We start from the raw sequence: 22,300 nt of genomic DNA on the forward strand, positions 1-22,300 counted from the left end.
TAAATATAAATACCGTGTTCTATATTGGTTTCCAACAGCGACTAAGGAAACAGTCGAATCACTAAAGCTTTGAAGATATACTTTCTTGGGTCAAACTTTTGTGAATTGATGATATTTTTCAGCCATTGTAAAATAAATAAGTAGCATTTCTTAACACTTGTACCGACATTTTTTTCGAAAATTGTATTTTTAGATATTCGCTCGTCATAGTTTTATACGTAGATATTAGTTAAGCGACACATCTACAGTCTCGTCTCGTTCTGCAACTATTCTATCTATTTGTTATATGATGGATCCAATTTACAGACGCCGTGCGATTTTATTCTATATTTTTAATTTTATTTTAATTTAAACTCTTTGTTAGCGGCTCATAGCGGTTAGCTGCTTATAAAAAAAACGCGTATATCTTGGATCGATATATAAGTTAATAAATATAATAAAATAGTTTTATCCTAATAACAAAATGTTTTGTGAACTGCTTGTTATAGTCTTCAAATAACGATCAAATAAAAACATGTCGAGGCTATTTGTTAATAACATTGAATTTTTTTACATGAGACTGAGGTACCACCCAGTTATCATTCTACCGCTAAACAATTGTATTGCTGTGTTTCGGTTTAAATTATGCATAATTCATTTTAATTACAGACACAAGGAATAATTCCCATTCCTAATTTCTATCTTAGTGGATGTAAAGAATGGTTAATATAACTTTCCTTGCATATATATATATTTTAATTAATAGGTAGGCGGACTGGCAAATGGACCACCTGATGTTAAGTGGTCACCACCGCCCATAGACATAGGCGCTATTAGAAAATTAACCATCCCTTACTTCGCCAATGCGCCACCAACCTTGGGAACTAAGATGTTATGTCCCTTGTGCATGTAGTTACACTGGCTTACTCACCCTTCAAACCGGAACACAAAAATACCAAGTATTGCTGCTTGGCGGCAGAATATTTGCTGAGTGGGTGGTATCTACCCAGACCGGTTTGCACAAAGCCCTACTACAAAGTAAATATTTATATGAGAGGTGGTGACCACTCTCAGGTGGTCAATCATAGTGTAGTGTATATAAATCTATATAAAATCAATTAAAGTTAATATTTCATGTTTAATATTTTAATCTCTAGTCTATAACTTGGTCTAAACTTCAATCTGGAATGTAACACCAATGCTTTCTCACGGATAACCCAGTAATGTGCAAGTGCCTACCGCTGGTGGAAAAAGCATTCGTTACACTCAAAATGGTGTTTCGATATTATCATGATTGTTTATTATAGCCGGGTTTTAATTGAAACGCTGATAATCAAACAAATAAATATGCATTACCTTAGAAATTGTAATTTTTATACATACATACATATATATATATATATATATATATATATATAAATTATTTATATAAATTGTAAACAAATTAATACTGTGTATTAAATGCAACATGTAATATACAGATGTAAAAAATGCATTTAATAACGGTACATATAAGATTCCCACGAGAAATTTAAAACTATGACGTCATGTCCAAAATCCAAACATAAACGATTAGATATAGAGGCTACGTATTATATTACACTAGCGACCCGCCCCGGCTTCGCACTGGTGCAATGCTGGTACTAAATATACTACAGAATGTTTTTATATGCAACGTTCACAGTTTTTCCGGTTTCAGGGCCATATTGATCTATATTAAAGGCACAATTTATTTAAGGTACTTAATTGGATAAGGATTAATTCTGTACTGCTTAAACTGGCTTAGTAAATAAGCCATTATTTCTCGTAAAAAGTATAATAATAACATAACATAATCAGCCTATAAATTTCCCACTGCTGGGCTAAGGCCTCCTCTCCCGTTTGAGGAGAAGGTATGGAGCATATTCCACCACGCTGCTCCAATGCGGGTTGGTGGAATACACATGTGGCAGAATTTCTTTGAAATTAGACACATGCAGGTTTCCTCACGATGTTTTCCTTCAACGCCGAGCACGAGATGAATTATAAACACAAATTAAGCACATGAAAATTCAGTGGTGCCTGCCTGGGTTTGAACCCGAAATCATCGCTTAAGATGCACGCGTTCTAACCACTGGGCCATCTCGGCTCACGTAAAAAGTAAAGGATAAGAAATGGTTATTGTGGGTTATCCCGAAGAGATAGACCATTTTCTGTAGAACTTTTTAAGGTGTACAATACTGTAGTACATTTTTTTGAACTGTCCCGAAGGGTTCAGCCAGCGTTTGCAATTTAAGCGCAAAAAATGTGTTTATTTACGACATCACATTAAAACATCTAAAATTATCAGTCTACCTCTACTATATTTTGCATGTATTATACATATAAACCTTCCTCTTGAATCTCTCTATTATAAAAAGTCTATTATAAAAGAACCGCATCAAAATTGGTTGCGTCGTTTTAAAGATCTAAGAATACCCTGGGACAATCAGACAGCGGGAAGTGTCTTTGTTTTTTACTATGTAGGGATTCAATTTATTGCTTAACACCATAAAAAATTCAAAACATTAAAAGGTGATTAAAACGATGTTACACTATAATGTAGTTTAATGTTATATAAAGTACTGTGTTACAAATAAAGCAACAACTCCTAACACTATAAATACCTGATTTACTTTGACGTATGACGTTTTCAAGAAATTATCTGCTGACGCTAAGTAAAAGTTAAATCCACCTTTTACTAGAAACCCTCAGTTATCGTAACAAGCGGACATCGAGTGTCGATCGCAATGCAGTTCCATTTCATTGCCGGTGGCAATAATTATATTTGCTTATCTAATGCCAATGTTTATCAGTTCCCAGTAATTACAAATAACTTCATACTTTCACCTTGAATGTTAAACTAAACTTGAACTTGCCTTAATATTCTTCTACAAATATGTTGAATGATAGCAACATCACTTCGTTTAATTGGACTTTCGATTTCGTCGTCAGTCACAAATAACGTGTCTTTTCACTACATCTAAATAACAATTAAAATAATTCCTATTAGTTACGGTTGCTTGCAAATGTTGTGTAACGGGTCCTTCTCGTTAAAAAACTTCACAGTCGTGTATCATCCGACAATGCGTGACCGAGCAAGATCCTTCTCGCCAACAGTAGAAGTCTTTAAACAATCGTGGGATTTTACAGACTGTTAATGAGAGTAGTTAATACTAATGAATGTTTAAATGAGAAATTTTGATCATTTTACTATTTAATTTGCGTGTATTGTAATACCGTATTCAAATGTTTTTTAATAAAATTATAAGTATAATAATATTTTTTCCTTCCTCATGCCAACCAATTTCAACTATTGCAACACTTTCAAAAGAATGAACAAAGGTGTGCTCAAATATTTTTGTAGATGGACTCTTTAATCACTTACTCTCGTAGTCCTATGGGACGGCAAGTATACGCCGGAACAAAGCCTTCACGTCCTTTCTCAAACATAAGAATATAACTCTTTTAAGAATTTCTTAACATATCAGCCTAATATTATAAATTCCAAAGTAGCTCTCCCTCTACCGCAAATTCGAACTTGAGACCTCGAGGCCATAAATTTATAATATACATATACAAGTATATGTTTATAATAATATACATATACAAGTATATGTCATATAAAATGTCAACTTTACTTATGGACATGTCTATGTCTAAACTGTTAGAATTATTGAAAGCAGCCATTATTTCCATCGATCAGTCATGCGATTTATATTGACCGCGGTATTATGATTATAGCGACGTTTATTGATTTTATCATTAATACCAGCTTAGTTGATGATGGGAACTTATTAGGCTAGAAAATTGTGCGTGTTACGAATATTTATAGACGTAATCACTTAAGCTTAATATATAATATTTAACTGTCTTGTTATGCATGCAATGTTCTTAGTTTTATTATGCCATCCATATTTAGCTTAGAAGATTACTTATACGGCGCATATATTATAAACAGTAAATAGAAATAAATGTTTTTTAGTTCAATGCTAATTGTTAGTATTAGTTACAAATGGGGTATACATGACCTTCGAATATGTTTTAAAAGATATTTCATTATTTTTAGTTTCATTATTATCAATATTGCAGGGTTAACGTTAATTGTATTAAAGTTAATTTCAGCTAATGTCATGTCAAGAGTACGATAACAATTATGAGGATGAAAATATGTTTGCAAATATAATATCTTCTATGTAGTCTTGAGAATAGACAGAAATATTTCGGTCTTGTTAGGTACCACCCTATCGAGAGATATATACCAACCGTGAAAATGGAACTAAGTATCACTGATACAATATAATAATATTAATAAAGCTAATTATGTTTCTACATCCTCGTCTTGTGTCTGCATTTTTTACCACCATACTAAATGTGGGCTACGGATTGCTCACGTGCAATTAGTTAACAGGTAACTGCATAGGAATTGCCGATAAAACAAGCGCGGCTCGTGCTCGGTTTAGCGGTTCCTACGGTGCGACAATTCCATCCCAGTTTTTTACACCTGACATACCAAGCTCATTGGTTTGTTCGACATCGGTGGCTGCGAGATATTTCTTCTTAAACTCGACATTCCGCTTGATCGATCATGCCTTACCAATGTGTCCGTTTGAACTTCGGTTTTGTCATAATCATTGACTGCATTCACTGTGTACAGTTTATATAACTACAAATGTGTTAAAAATGGACTCGTTTTTTAGTTGATATGTATTTCATATCAATTAACACAAATAGTATTTGTATGAACTAATACGTTTACTTTACCTCTAACTTAGCATAGATTAACGAAGTGTCTCAAAAACGCGATACAGCTATCTAGCCTTTGTTGGTCCAACACAAAGAGGAAACTTGTGACAATGTTCGTTAAGTGGTCTTTCCGTTACAGATTTTGTAACTAAATTGGGTATTTCATGAACGAACATAGTTTTTCTTTATGAATACAAATACGTAAAAAGGTGTACCTACTTCGGCGTGCTAATCCTTTAAAAACTGTGCACGTACTACAGAGACAGCCTCATCATACTTTACTACGTGAATATTATACTACAATATATTTAAATTAAACTAATTAAATGTTTGTTTTATATTAAGATATGACCGTATTTCAAACGAATTAGAAAGTATTAACTAGGAACGGGATCTTAATATTTAATTAGTAATTAATTGTCAGTAAAATTGTTTAATAATCACGATCGACCGTTAATTTTTATTACCCAGCAAATTACCTTGTCCGTTTCTATTTTATTGTTGTAAATGTTTGAGCCGGTTTAAATTGGGACAATTTTATTGTCATAATCTAGCTATTATTTAAAGGCCAATGTCCTGGCTGTCTGATTATCAACGTACAGCTTAACCCATATGACATAGAGATACGATAGCTTTGATTTGTAATGTAATGACTGCGCAGTGATCTAATTCTATGTGATTCTGTTTTAAGGTGCGAGCGCTCTACGCGCTCAATCTTAGCCATCATCCAAAAGTTCCTTTTCAATTTGTTTTTATTTTCAATGTCGAGAATGTATTTTTAATTAGGAATGGGAACCGAATGGCTGTTACAGTAAAAGGAAAGCGTCATCTTTTTGGATAAGCACAGTCTTTATTTCAGTAACATAAAATCTGTGTAAAGCATTTACATGTTTCTTGTCGAGGTACATAAATATCTAAGAACACATTTTAAAATTTATCTTTTTTGCATTCTGAAGGTCTAGAATAATATTGGGCATATGTCTAATGTACTTTTGTAACACAAAAACGGCTAAGCAAAATCAAGTAAAAATATGAACCAATAAATGACGAAGTACAAAATAGGGACGTTTTAAACACCGGAACTTAAATTATTACGCAACTAAATGATTGACTGGTGGATATGGCAAATTCTATAAATGCTAACTTCGAGATCCGCTTTCGTAACTGTTACGTTTAACTGCTGGTTAAGTGTCAAACACTTATCTTGATTATAAGGTAGTTCACTGTCCATAATTATATAAATAAACTATTAAACTTCTAGAATTTAAACGCTTGTAGGATAAAATGTAAGTAATATTGAGTTTATATGCAATTTATTAATATATAATATACCTAGTTATATTCAAAGTACTTTGTCTTGAAGAAAATGTATTATCTAAAATTAATATTTTTCAGAGGCTTACATTAGTTTCCTTGTCTATGTTTGTTGTATTAGTTTATTCCAAGTAGGCGAAATTGAAAAAAAGGCTTGTGCCAAATAAAGGTCAAACCAGGTCTTAACAACTCTTCAACAAGCTAGCGATCATTTATGATAATTAAAGGAAATCTATCACTAAACATTGGCGTCAGCATCACGGTCAGTCATGATAAAGCAAATATAAAAAATACATTGTTTACCTGTGTTGTTATTAAAATATCCCGTAACAACGATGTTATAAATTTCAGAAAATAAATATGAAACAGAACAAATACTGCTTGTCGCTATTTATTTACCTTTCAATCAAGATAATATAATTCGATTGGTAAACACATTGACAAATTTTAACTGACATAAGCACTATAAAATTACTGAAGTTACGCGTATTATTAAAGCACCCTGTTGTTGAAATAATAGTTTTAATTCGAATAAAATATATACATAATTAATATTATGTTTAAAATCCAAGACTTAAATCGATTTTAGAACGAAATTTAAATCTATGTCCTAGTGATGAAATGAACACCACACACCATTCCAAACTTTGTAGTTTGGAATGGTGTGTGTGTGTGATATCTGTATATCTGTCAATCCTTTTTTTTATTTGAGCGTTCCTTAGAAGACACAAGATCCTTTTTTAAAATTTAATATAGGTAAGCAGACTATCAAATGGGCCACTGGACCTGATAGTAAGTGGTAACCACCGCCCATAGACAAAATACTTACATCGCCTACTCTAATGTATCTATCAATGTTGGTATAATTTTACGAACTAAATAACTAAAAAGAAGGTATTGTTATTATGTTATGAAATATATTAGCGAAAGAACGAACGGCTAAAATTTGTGAATCTATTTATATTTGTTTTTGATTTTTATTTGTCAAAAAACAAAGGTTTTTCAGTACATACGCACGTTGTAAATATATATGACCTTTGAATTGTGTCATTTTATTGCGTCTAACGTACAAAATGCCGATTCCGTGCCGCTTCACAGATAACGTTGCGAGATAGCCATTAGCTTACATTTCTGTAACGAATATCATTACATTCATCTAATAAAAATGATATCCCAACTTACACTCTTGATATATTATCTATTAGTCAACCAAAATAAATCAAAATTTATAATTTTATTCTTCCATAATTAACATATACTTATTCATATCATAATTTACACTAACAATAATATCATAATCTTCCATTTCTAAAATTTGCAATAATTAATTAAGGTTTTTTTTTATATTAAAAAGAAGAATATTCGAGATCAATGATAGTTTTAATTGGTATTGACCTTTATTTATTTTTTATTATAATGTAGCAGGTAAATGTCAAAATATGATTTATGTTATGCATGATATATTAAGACTATTTGTTCGAATCGATCGATTTCAATTTTACCATTATTCTTATTCGTGATAATATTCTCCAACAAATAACGCAACAAAAGCAATGGAGAAATACGCTAATTAATATATCTTAAATGAAATATGCTTATTTCATCGCTACTAAATGAGAGTAAAAATACATAAAATATCTATTATAAGTTAAATATTTATTCTATATTAACAGAAATAATTTGAATTTCAATATTTTTATCATGTTTTTAATTGTTTCAGGGCAAATCCGTTATACGTCCGATAGCGTTCAAGCCGCTAGGCGGGCGCCTCTCTGCAGGCGGGGAGCGGTACGGTTCTACGCCAGTGCTAGCGAGTCGACCGCCATCACTTATGACCTTATATGGCAGTAAGTTTATAATATTATTAATAAAAATAGGATTGATATGTACAATTCCAGGTGATTTTATGCTCACAAATTATAATTTTATTAAGCGCGTGCTTAATGTTTATGATTGATTACGTTTTAGTAAACTTACGATATTGTTTTGCAAACCTTAAATTATCAGTATAAATTTTAAATTGAAATTAATTTCGCTCTAATTATTCTGTACAAATTTAGATAAATACTAATTTGATACAAAAATCTGACCGAAATGACAAATGAACAAATCTGGCATAGTAATCAGTTTTCATATCGGTGCAATTACCTTTATAACAAAAACTATTAAAAATTACAATCTTTAGTATTTTTTTCATGTACGGTCCAAGAATTTTAAACTAAAATTATTACGTCAATTTTGTTTTTATTAATTTCGTGTATTTCACTTTACGTATTTTTCAATGGCGAAAATCGTGTGGACATTATTTTTAACTAAATTGCACCTTTTATGTATTCTGTTTACTCACGAAGGCGCGCCCCTCCACGCTAAATTATCGACGAGAATGAGTGAGTGAGTCTTAGTCTGAGTAAGATGACTAATGTAATAATATAGACGCCGAAAAATTTACTTATAGGGGCCTGCCTTCGTGAGTGAACAGATCCTTACACTTATGCTATATAAAAAAATAGCAAAATCAATCAAAAAGTGATTTACTTATGAAACAGCTCAACGATACTTGTCAGGTTCGTCGGATGTCCGCGAGGCACGTTGGTGCGGGTCGCCACAGCCAGCGTCACTCTCCGCTTTACCACCCGCCACGCTTTCCGCTCCGCTACATCAACGACACCATTCCGCTATTATGTAAGTACAAGTATCATTAATAAATACCTTTGCAATTATATTGTCGGCTGAGCAAAAGGCTACTCTACCCTTAAGGGGATGACTTGTAGTGATGTCAGAATTACATCCGACACGTACTTGTTTCCTCACGATATTTTTTCTTAACTGCTGATTTCGATATTTATTACAAATACAAATTAAAAACATATTCAGTGCTAATTCAGATCCGATCTGTGAGTTCAATATATCAAGCAGCCAATAATTTAAATTTGTACCTGGTATTAAAAGGACCGATATCAATAGCCCTATATACAGTTTTAGTTATCAGAATAAAAGTAATGAATGAACTAATGATGCATCATCTTTATGTGATAGAATAAATAAATACATTTTTTTTTTACTTAAATAAATACTGCTTGTGATACATTTATATGTAAGAAGTATTATTAAATTTGACCGTACGATAACTCTATTTGTAACTTACAATGTGTTTTGATAGACCAAAGTTCCTTTGACTACATGCAACATTAATTTTAACAATCATTGTTAACTGCCCGGGTTTTATTACCCGCATCTATCAATTAAGTCCGGCCGTGTTTCGACAAACACATGTTATTTAATAGACTCGTCTGTAGATTAGTCATGCTGTTTGACATATTGGTCAAATACCGATTAAATTGTATCGAAATTAATTGACTCTCCGAGAAAAAATAATTCAAAATCACATAGTTAATTTATTTCACCTAAAGAATTTTATATTTTATTTCACAATAACTATTTTTATTATATTTATATCAATACGGGTATCTAAAGAAAGGAACGGAGTGAAACATATCTATACTAATGTTATAAATGCGAAAGTAGCTCTGTCTGTTGGTCTGTCTGTCTGTTGTTCTTTCAAGGCTAAACCATTAAACCTAATTTGATGCAAGTTGATATGGAGCAAGCTTGAACTCCAAGGAAGGACATGGGCGTCTTTTTTATGCCTAACACCTGACACCCGACCCCTAAAACGCGAGCCAAGCCACGAGCTAAAACTAGCATCATCTATATTTAAATCATAGTCTATAATCCTAATATTTAAATCATAGTCTAGATAAACTCGACCGATCAATCTTCTTTCGTACGTGTGTATAAGCGAAATAATATGTGAATCTTTGCACCACCAACAAATACTACGTTAATAATTTGAAATTAAATTGAGTACAACTATAATAATATAGAAGAGTAAATATAATATAATATAAATTATAATATAATAAGGTACATTAAAATTGATCGGTAAGCACAATTGATTGTTAGGAAATGACTAATGTAGGTATTATTTATAAAAACCAGATATCCCATTTTGAGTCATAAACAAAAGTCACTTTGAAAATATAAGAGTTAAAAATATTCATTTCGTTAGATATGTTCGTTTTTATTATTTATTTAAACTGACGATGGAAATTAAAGTACTGTCAATTTTTATTTTATATATTTCTTATAAATGAGAACGCCTAAGGACATTTAAGTTATTCTTAAAGTTATTTATTATCAACATTAACATTTTTTTATTAAACATTCATATAAAATGTTATTTTGATTATATCGATATTCTAATAATGAAATATCAGATTAAGTTGTTCTTGATTATAAAAAGCCTTAAAGAGAGATAGTTGAAAGACGATTTATGGTTTTGATATATTGCAACTTTATTATTATACTAGGTACAATAAATAAAACTAAACAAATATAATGCAGGGGGCACGTATTTTTTTTTTGTTTTGTCTTTTATTTGTGCCAAGAGGGCACAGATTATTTCGCCAATGTCACGTGCGATGGAGAAGACACGAAATTATTATTTGGATCACACTTACTGAACGCAACGTCAAACATGGCCGCCCGTTAAACTTCATGTCATCGAATTTTATGGATTTAATATCGAAATATATCGGTTATACGAATTTTGCCGATATAAGTTGTCGACTAAAGGTTTCGATCGGGTCTATCGTGAACCTGCACGAATTTATTAATATATATGTATTTCTAAATAATAATAAAAAGTAAAAAAAAAATCGTCATTGTAGTGTTAGTAATTATACTGATGCTGTTTGAGCGTGTCCACCAAGTAGCGGTAAAGGTTTAGGATCAGTTCGTTAGACGAATAGTTAATAATTAATGAAAAATTACAAGCAGCCTAGGTAAATCTTGTTCATATAATAAATATTGCTGGATCAGACTGGAGCCTGTTTTTTGCAGGTTTTAACGTTTCCTGTGTCTTTATAGCTATATATATAGCGAACGTAATAATACATAAGACAGAGCATTTATGTATATGACAACAATAATTAATTATATGACCCGCTGAAGAGTTACAATTTTTTTTTTAATTGCATGTTGTCGAAATTAGTGTTTTTGGAACGTTAATTCATTATTCATTTTTTATCATTATGATCAAAATATGAGATTATTTAATTAATCTACAGTTTCAAGTGGTTAAACATACGCGTATGGTAAACACATTCGTATTACATTATAAATAAATAATTATCGGCCGTATACTAGAGAAGGAGGAGGCCGTAGGAAGACCTTAGATTTTAGGCATAAAGCCAAGCTTCAACCCTAAGTCCTTCCTTAGGGTTCAAGCTTGTTTCATATCAAAATTTATCAAATTCGGTTCAGTGGAGTAGCCGTGCAAAACGTACCAGATCGAAAGATAGACAGAGAGACAAATTACCGCATTTATAATATTAGTATAGATAATGAATAGACGAAACCGTTTTCCTATATCATTTAATGGAATATGGGAAATGGTCGTCTATAGACAATACACATAAATTGTAAAAAAAGTATAAAGGTAAAATTTTCGATGAAATTTATGTGTAGTCAGTCATCATCATCAGGGACGAAAGTATTTTAACTCGGATATTGCTGCACCATCTCTCATACTGTAATCTTAAGTATACATCGACTTAAGAACATAATGGATGTTACTCACGACGGACTTTATTAACTATGAAATTGTCTATTAATACTCCTTTAACGACTCTCATAACGATTAATGTGCTAGTTCATCTAGACTTCTAGTAGGTGGTCTTATTACTAAGTTCATATTGAGCAATGTTTAAATATAGTCGATATGATTTTTAAATTTAAACCTTAAAAGTATTTCATTTGTGGTCGGAACTAATTCTTATTTTTATCATAAAATTTTATTAAATCGTTTTATCGTAAATATAGATAGATATATATATATATTTTACATCCAACCGTATAAAGTCGCTCTCATGCGTACATACAATATCGTATAAGATACCTATACAAAAACGAAATTCCTCACAAAACCCAAGACGATCCCACGATTTAAATAGAACTGCTAACAATGAGCTTAGTAGTGACATTTAAAATCATTGGTATGGAATGATAAAAAGATTGTACGAGCTCTTAACACTTAACAGAAATAATAATGGAAATGCCATGTATGATAACCGTACCCCAGGATCTACTTTATAAATATATTTGGTTGGATCAATTTAGAATAAAAACAAATTAAGCCCAACAACTGCTGGAGAAATTTCCTCCGCCTCAAAAGAAAATGATAAACTTTTACTGTCTTTATTTTTCAATTGGATAATAACAGTACTTTCATTAACTATTATATAAGTAATAGACGACGACGTCAATGGCGATCTTTAAATACTTCATGACAGTGTATAATATCTATCTTAAAACGGAAAACGTACATAAATTAAGGTAATCGTGTTTAAAATAGCTAACAAGCTATTTTATTTAATAAGCTAATACCTATATTAACTAGATGTCATATAATAAACTAGATGTCACTTTAAATACGTTTTGGTCTAAGGTAAGTTCCAAGTGATTCCCAGTCTGAATCGATGGCAGTACGGCACACATTGCTTACCAGGAATCAGACGTGTGTGTCGGAATGTCGTCTACGAGACACTACGTTAAGATAGTGAATTTATTATCCTTTCATCGACATATCCGCTATACATTTGATTTCATTGTCAGGAGTGACATCATTCGAATTCCCACTAGCATTCGTAATGGACTGATTTAAATTATTTATTAATAAAGCGTCTTTCGTTATACTGACTAAGGGATGGATCACCGTTGTTAACGTACTAATAGTAAAATCTATATCGGGAAATATTGAAGGAGTATTTTATAAAAAATATGGTTTTATTTTGAAAAGTGAGATGTCTTCAGAGATTTGTTTAAAAAATTTCAAATATGTCACCAATATAACCAAACCTTTATATAGGTAGGTATTTCAAAACAGTTGTTTAATTACGTATATTCGAATGACACACTAATGTTTTATACCTATTCATTGAATGTACTAAAACTTTGAAGTACAACATATACATGAAAATGGTAACTATGTTAGTAATTTTTTAAGATAATTATGAACGTATTATGTATATATATGATATATGACCAATTTTATTTAATTCTATTCGGTTATAATCAAGATATTCTTTGTATTATTGTTTAAAAATATTATATTTTACGAACTCTGATATTTCAAATAAAGTTTACATGAAGTATTCATAAAACATTGAAAGACAGACTAATACTTACTGACCGTTCAATTTCCATAATTGGTTTGACGAGCAATAAGCGGCTTGGCGCATTAATCCTGCTCCAAGTACAGATCTTAACCGCGTTATATTTATCCAATTTGAGATGAAAACGGTAGGAGAGGCAACGATTACGCGATTATGTCGGGCGCACCGTGACAGGCCTTAAGGATTTATTGTAAGCACTAGGGTGGAAATCTTAGCTTTCAAATGAAAAATATAAAACTGTACACTTATTTTATACAAATTTGTACCCGTGACTTCGTTTGAGGTATGAAATTATATTAATAATTTAACTGCAATAAAATCTGCAATTACTCTTTGTTTTAAGTATTTTTATCATTACATATTTCTGTTATCGTATATCTGAAGCTATAATAATTATATATTTCTCTTGGAGTTCTTAAAGAATTATTGGAATGATAAATATCAAAAATGAGAAAGCGTATAAATATATTTAATATTTAAATATATAAAATAGTTAATTTTAAAAACGACGAAGAAGATGATGTATGTTTTTAATACGTTAAAAAGGAACGATGCTGTAATACTGAAGAACATCAAACGATCGTGGTTTTGTGGTAAAAAGCTTAGGTTATGTTTATGTATTTTTACGTAACTTTTATAATTCAAATCGAAGTAGAACCATTTTCTACGAGAGGAAAGGAATGTAAATATGTTATACCTAACTTCTTATTTATTTAAAATTTTGAAAGCATGTTGGTGTGTTGTCATAAATGTTTCAATATTTGCACTTTAATGTCGTCCAAATGAGTAAAGGGATTCTAAGGAAATTTTACTTATTTTTTAATTATATACTTGTGACCATATGAGTTATCATAAAAGCAATTATAGTGCAATTAATTGTAAAAAAATAACATTATAAATTAATACATTTCGCTAAACGGAGCGTGCTATTGCAACTAGTACCTACGTTAGAATTTAATCATTACTTATGTAATTAAGAAAATTTTGCTTTCCAATATGCTCCACTACAATTAACAGATGACTTGCAAATTACTACTAAATATATGCCATTCTTTCTCTCTCTCTTAAAGCTATTTAATTAAATAAATGTCATACATAATCATTCAGAATAAGTAAGAACGCATTTTCAATATAAATCTATATCGATTATACTTGAATATATTATTATTAATAAAAATAAACAAAAAGACGAAAAAAGCTTCATACTTTACGCAAGTAAGCTTAATTTTAAATAAATATGTTAAATATTTTTTTGTTATTCAGAGAGAAAATAAAACCACTAGTGCGTAATAACTCTCGTTCTTGCAAATACTAATATTTAAAAAAATAATTGTAAATTGCCTATTATAAGTAAAACATTTTTATTTATAATAATATATTTGTGTACATCGATTGATACACAATAACTAGATCATTAATGCGTTTATGTGCTGAATATTTCTTAAGAATTTCTGATGTACAGTAGAATAGAAAAAAAAATCAATAAAAAGACCACCAGATGATTCTCCCCATGTCAATGACTCATGGTCCCAGTCCATTAGCCGTTTAATTAAAGTTATTAGCAGAACTCGCGTGTGCAGCCGCCTTAACCATTCGTGAATGAGTACGGCTTGTAGCCGTAATATGACGCTTTATTTTACTTTCAATATTATTATAAAATCAGTATATATTCATATACCTAATATTAAGTCATTAAAACCAAAAAACTTAGGAGTGTCAATAAAAATAATCGTACTTCTATAATTATGAGAACCATATATATTGATAAAGGACTTCTTTGTAGATCCCATTACGTATACGTTTGTAACAGTCCGTAAATGTATCACTAAAGAGCAAAAGTTCTTCTATTAGATAGATACAAAGCTTGGTGCTTATATTTATTCTAATGTCATTTAAATATATTTTTGAAAAGAAAAGCAACTACTCATTGATGTTATCAGATTTATTTTTTACTCTACATATTATAAATTAATATTTTCAATGTACAACATATACAACATACATTATAGTATAATTATTAACAATAAAAATGTGAATAACTTTACTAAGTTCTATGTATATGTTGTATAAACATAATAAATTCCTGACTCATAAATAATTCACAATAATCCAAAGGCGGTCCTTAAATACTTATAAATAGACAACCACACAATATTGATTCACTGTATTTGTTATTTGAGTCTTATATATCTTAACTAATTATTATGAATACTTTACCTGAGACAACTGGAAATTAGAGTCCTAATTAAACTCCAATTTAATATAATATAATATAGCGATCTCTTAAAACTTTATCAATTGGTGTTAATAAAAATAAATGATAATTATCAACATAGATGCGCCAAGTACAGTTTTAGCGTCCCGATACGGCACGCGCTCGCATTCACACATAGCACACTGCGTGGTCACGTCGTTTGTTCTTCGTAGGTCTATAGCCTATCGGAGTAATTGTTTTTGTATTATTATTAATAACATATCAACTAATTAACAATGATAATCTGTTGTGAAATGTCATTTATGTGTTAGTGTGTGTAATGACTATAAAGGGATTTTGTTGATGAAGAAAGATGTATAGGTGAGTCCTTGGTCTCGTATGTTTCGCGTATGTATTGACTCTGCATTTTCAAGCATATTTTTTTTTAATGTACACATTGACACTTTACAATATGCATTATTTATATATTACTCGTTTCGAAACTAAAACTAATAAGACAAAAATAGAATAAAATTATCTAAATATATCAATTAAGTTGATAGCTGTTTATTTTTTGTTCGATTTTATTCTATTTTATTTATTAGAGTAGATTAGTAGTGTAGAGTTAAAGTGCAATGTGTTTTACTAATTGTAATATTTTTTAGTAATATTTACACAATACCGTAAACACACAATAACTTCCAATGTTTTTAAATGTTCTATCCTTGAGTAACAACAACTATATAATCCAAAGCAAGCCTGGATACATTTCAAAGTAATGGTACAATTTAAATAGGCATAGCTACGTGCTAGACACGAAAAATAATTATAATGACTTTCACGTGACGATTCAACGGATGCTCTTTTTCGCTGCAATATGAACCTTATAGTCAACGCCCTAAAGTAGTATAAATGTTAATAATTTATTCCGTATATCGCTGTTTCATTGTAAGTGACATAAAAAGTGTCATTAAATGTAAATATGTACATATATGTAGAAATCACGACGAAGAACGTTAACTTTGTTTCTTCGATTGTCATATTAAGTCTACGATTGCTTACAAAATGTTATCTCAAATGATTTAGGTACATACAATATATGAAATAATTAATGTGATATTAAAAAAATAAAATTTAAGAAACAACCCATACATGTCCCATTTCTGAGTAAAACCTTCCTTACTTGTTAAGACGAATTAGGTGTAGGTATATTTAAGCTGGTATACCTTATTGCTTAATGAAATGCAATTGTGAAACCAACGTGTGTCTTCATGACTTTAAACATGTATAAAAAAATAAACTAAGATACACAACACTAACATAAATCGGTAGTAAGTAGCAAATACTAATGAGTAAAATTTCATTAATAAAATTGAATTACTTTCTTGCAAATTCAAACCTTGATAATTCATTAAATTTAAAATAAAAATAAATATGTTTATAGAATTAACTAAATAGTGTGCACATTCAGATTAACTGTTAACGTTAGTAAATATTTTTATTCAATCCCCTTGGCCTTGCGTTAACATTCCAACGGATATCGTCTTTGGATTTACATTATAAGTATAAACTTATCGTCCAGTGTTAATATAGAACTGTCTAGCTATGATCGTAAAGTAATAATATAACAACATTAAAGTTACCACTGAAATGACTTTGAGACTAGTAGTATAGTTGATAAATGAAATGTAAAACAACTCAACTGGTATCTTTATATTTAATTTGTTTATCTACGGAATGTATTCCACCAAAACCTCAAAACATATGCATTCCGCAGATAAACAAATTAAATGTATAATTATCATCAAACAAGAAAATTAACGTATACTAACACTTAAACAATTAAATATATAATTTGTCTATTAATCGCTTAAGAAACGTCTAAATAATATTGTCCTCTGAAACATTATTTTCAACCTTATCGATGCAATGTAATGCTTCGGTATAATATAAACACTATACGACAAGCCTTATCGTAATGTAAAATCAGAGCTAAAAGTCAGACTCATCGTTTAACTATTTCCTTTGATATTTTATCAAATGCACACAATACGTTTCCTGTTGTGCAAGCTTGAAATTGAATAAATATTGTTTTGATTTTTGCAATTTAATTCCATAATTTGGAAGCGTTTCTAATTATATTATAAGTAGATTACATTGCAGAGTTCGCCAAAGCATTTAAATTAACCTTCACTGTAATTAAAATTATATTTATTTATTTATTTATTTATTTATTTATTTATTTGGGAAACAAACAATTTTAAAAACACTGTAATATAAAACAAAAATAACATAAAACACAAATCAATCAAGTTTCCACTTAAAGCTAATACACAAAAAAAAAAAATATAAAATTAAAACAAAAATAAAAACAGCATATAAGTACTTATCAATTTAGATACAGTTAACATTTTAAGATATCACGAACTGCTCTTTTATATACACCAATTTTTGGGCAAAAAATGTCTAATTTTTGGAAGTTATTATTATGATTTAAGCAAGAACGGTACAAAAACACATTTTTTGTAAATTTATTTTTACATGAGGGTACAAAGAACAATGAATTATTTCTAGCACTAAGACGAGGACATTTAAATAATATGTTACTTAGAAGATATTTAGAGTCAACCATGTTATTGATTATTTTATACAAATATAATTGGTCTCTTAATTGTCTACGCACAGTTAATGGGACTATTCTAGAGATATCTTCGTTATCAGATAAACCAGCTCTGAATCGCAAATGTTTTAAGAACTTATTTTGTAATCTTTCTATCTTATCTACATGGATGTTATAATTGGGATTCCAAACTGTAGAACAATACTCAAGTATAGACCTCACGTATGCGTTGAATAAAAGAATAAGGGTGGAGCAATGTGTAAATTCTTTACTCAATCTTAAGATGAACCCAAGCATACGATAAGCCTTGGAAGTGATATTATCGATATGACAAGTAAACGCTAACTTGTGGTCTAAAAGTACACCCAGATCCCTAACCTCTGATATTCTGGCTAACAAGGTATCCTGTAGAGAGTAATTATATACGATAGGGTTTTTTTTCCTTGTGAACGTAATTATGTTACATTTTTTAATATTTAGATACAAAAGATTTTTAATGCAATAGTTACTTAAGCTATTAAGGTCAGATTGAAGTGAAACACAGTCTTGAGCCGAATTTATAGTTTTAAAAATTTTTATGTCATCCGCATAAAGTAAAATATTGGAATTAAATATTAAAAAAGTAAAATATTGGAAGTAAAATTTTAGTCAATGTGCAATACATTATTGTTTTCTAAAAGTTATTTTATACACATCTACTTCGTATTCGTAGGTACGGAAAATATTACAAGGTTTTTTTTTATGAGAGAGATATTTTAAACACGTCCAGGGTATTTTTACGTGCCTATTTAAATATCTTGCAAAATAATTAATAGACATAATTATTCATGTACATAAAACGATTAAAATTAATATGTATGTTGATGAAAGTTCCATATTATCAGTCGAATTAGCAGATTTAGCTTGAAACTGGAAAAACAAACAAACGAAGAAAACTTATCTTTTTCTGTATCTCATAAGGTACTGTGACTTCATATATTGCGTATATTTATACATATTATACTTAAAATAATTTATATAACCAAATTTAATTTAAAGAAATTATATAGTTAAAAGGGGAATCCCCTTAATTCGCTTTTGGAAATGTGAGCTTATATAGGTACTATTTATAAATTTTAAACATTAGGTCCGCTTAGAATTGCGTTAGCATATGGCAGCCGCGTGTCAATCCTGTCTAAGAATATATATTTTTTTAATTTATGAAGAGGGTTCTAGAATGTGACCGTACTAAATAATATTAAGAGATCGGATTTTGCAATTCCATATGTATGAAGTCAGTAAGAAGTTAGTCAAAAAAAAGAATCCTTTATTTAATTTACTTTATTTTTATTTTATTTTACCTCATTAAACTTAAAGTGAGCAAGTTATAATTAGGCTATTTAGAGCATCAACGTTTTCAGCGGCTATCAAGCCTTTCAATATATAATTCATAATTTAAAGCAAAAACACTGCAAAAAATGCCACAAATAGCAAGGTTATATTGAATGTACATATAATTAAGACCAATACAACTTAGACGTGCGTTTTTACCATTGTACATAATTATTTTAAGACACATGTACGTGATATAAAATAAAAAAAATATATTATTACTAACTTTTGTAATGTACGTGGTATTACTTGCACAAGGAACATAGCAATTTAAAACTAAAGTAGCATTAACAACGTAAATGCCTCTAAGTATACCTAACAATGTCAATGTTATCATGTGTCCATATTTTTTGTATTGCTACAAAAATAAAATACCCGACATGTGATTGGAAAAACAATATCTAGGTGCGATTTGAATCATCCTGTTGCTTGTCTTTAGAGATAATTTGCAACCACTTATTATGGAAGGTAATGTAATTAAAAGTGTTGAATAGGTTAAAGAAACGTCAAAAGCATACAATCAGATGATGTCTTTATGAATCAGATGATTTGTTGGTCTAATGCATAGATTATAAGTCAGCAGGTCCTGAGGTATATACTCGTAGTTAAGAAGACGACAGTGGTACACTCTCGCAACGCTCCGAAAGCCCGGATTTCACGTTTGTGTCGTATGTTTATTGCAACATAATATCCTATATTGTTGTGTTTCTGCCTTAAGCTAGGAGGACGTTTAATGCATCTGACGAAATTGAGCGATGATGAAACGATATAATTCTTTGTTCTCAAGATTCACAAGATTCTAGTAACACTAACGAGCATACAACCTTGTCGGTGCTATTAGTGAAGTTCATAAAATTAAAATCATGATGTAACACAGAACGGTGTGTTACTTAATAATTTAGGAAAACAGAAGTTTATGTTTAACCGGAGGCTGCTTAGAATATAATGGTGATCAGATAGTCAGGAACTACGCTCTGCGGCGTCTAATTTGCATTGTACAACGGATAATTAAAAATAATTTGTTGGCATTATATCGCAATGTATTTGCCTCTTCACTTATAAGAACCTTCCGCGCATTGCGAAATGTTACTGCTAAGGAAGATATAAAATAAACATTTTAACGATATAAATAATTAAAGAATTGTTTCATTTAATTGCAGCAATTAACATCCGTTCCCGGTCTACTATTGTTATCAACATCCAGTACTCTCATTCAGTCATTCGCTTATTCACTCTGTTACAAAATTATAACTATCAAACTTAGAAACTGCTTTAGTTTCGCTCGTGGGCGTTAGGATTTTAATTTGACACGAATTATATGGAAATGTTTAGTTTTATTAAAAATATATTAATTATATATACATATTTTCTGTAACACGTAACATACATTCATGATGTCCATAAAAACTATTAAAAGTAATTTAGCTAATTAAATTCGTTAGATATTTCAAACTTCTATCGAGTTTCATTTTAATTTTCTTTATACAATAACACAATCAATTGAAATTTTGTCTACATAAAAAATTATACAATTTTTGTCTTTAAAAAAATGTATCAAATAACCTCTCAATGTTAACTCCTGAACAGCTCCACTGCGGTTCGCTGGATACAAATAGGATAGAAATGAAAATGCCACATAAAGTTCTCCTTGCGATGTTATCCTTAAGCGCAGAATACGAAATGTAAAATACAGGATAAAAAAATTAAGCACATGAAAACTTAGTGACGTTTGACGAGATTTGAACCCAGGACTTTCCGTTAAGATCAACGTGTATTTCTCTCAGGCTCAACCCACCTTGGCTATCAAATACATTTTTTTTAATAATTAATAATACACACGCACAATTTAACTCCATGACTTGCTAAAATTATTGTTTTGAAAGTTCGTTAAAATATAAGGTTTTATTTGACTACGAGGTGATAAAAATGGCATTTCTTCGGCAGTTTCAACCTGGTCTCACTTTACCACGCTCGGCTGCTGGAGCACGACAGGCTGTCGACCGAGACGCTCATACCTTCATACCTAACTTAACATAAGGCTCAATTGAGATCAACAAGTAAAAATATGTATATATTACCGTTAAAAACCGCAAAACCCACATTTTGTCAGCGAATTGTGTGATTCATTGGTTAGGTAATATTTAAGTCTGTCAAATTTCAACCACCCCGAAGTTGCTTCCGAAACTAAATGGTCGATAAACACTATCTTTACTACAATTTAAAAAGGAAATTTGTGACATTTAATAATTAAAAAAAATACCAAATTAACATTTCGTTATCACAAGCACACAAACTCAATTTTTCTCATAAATATTTAAATTATTATATTAAAACAGTCACATTTACTTAAAAGAAGAAAAAACTGTGTTTTAATTTTTTAGGGTACATTTTATGTCTTCAAAAATCATCATCTTAAGCTTAACACAGTTTTTTAAATTTATAATTTGATTAAATGAAAGCAATAATATTTTTAATAATCTTAAACAATTATCTTATAAACTTTTTAAAAAGATACGTAACCATAAGTTACTTAAGTCACACACCGAAACGAGGTCGAAAAATAAAAAAAAAACTGTTACATTCAAAACACAATTACCCTAAATCACTAAAACATCGCGCAAAATGCGAATCAGAACGACAACTTTACAGATTTTTGTAAAAAAATACTGATAAACATACACATTCAAAAGAAAGCCAATGTAAACAAAATAATAAAATATCTTAACAAATTTACCGTTCAATTATATCCGTTCCTTTGAACTAATCGACGACGTAATAATAAATAAGGATTCGATACAGAAAACGTAATCGAAGTACATTATC

The 22,300-nt window shown here is 30.1% G+C and overlaps 1 protein-coding gene across 2 annotated transcripts in view; it reads left to right on the forward strand.

Moving 5' to 3' along the window:
* LOC113402498 (leucine zipper putative tumor suppressor 2 homolog) overlaps positions 1–22,300 on the forward strand; it is a 99,711-nt gene that overhangs the window by 72,236 nt on the left and 5,175 nt on the right. For both annotated transcript variants that reach the window (XM_026642776.2, XM_026642777.2), the window contains 2 exons: positions 7,778–7,904; positions 8,622–8,739. In XM_026642776.2, the coding sequence (XP_026498561.1) occupies positions 7,778–7,904; positions 8,622–8,739 (245 nt within the window). The remainder of the gene's footprint in view (positions 1–7,777; positions 7,905–8,621; positions 8,740–22,300) is intronic.

The sequence above is a fragment of the Vanessa tameamea genome, chromosome 11 (assembly GCF_037043105.1).
Source record: "Vanessa tameamea isolate UH-Manoa-2023 chromosome 11, ilVanTame1 primary haplotype, whole genome shotgun sequence".
Lineage (NCBI taxonomy): Eukaryota > Metazoa > Arthropoda > Insecta > Lepidoptera > Nymphalidae > Vanessa > Vanessa tameamea.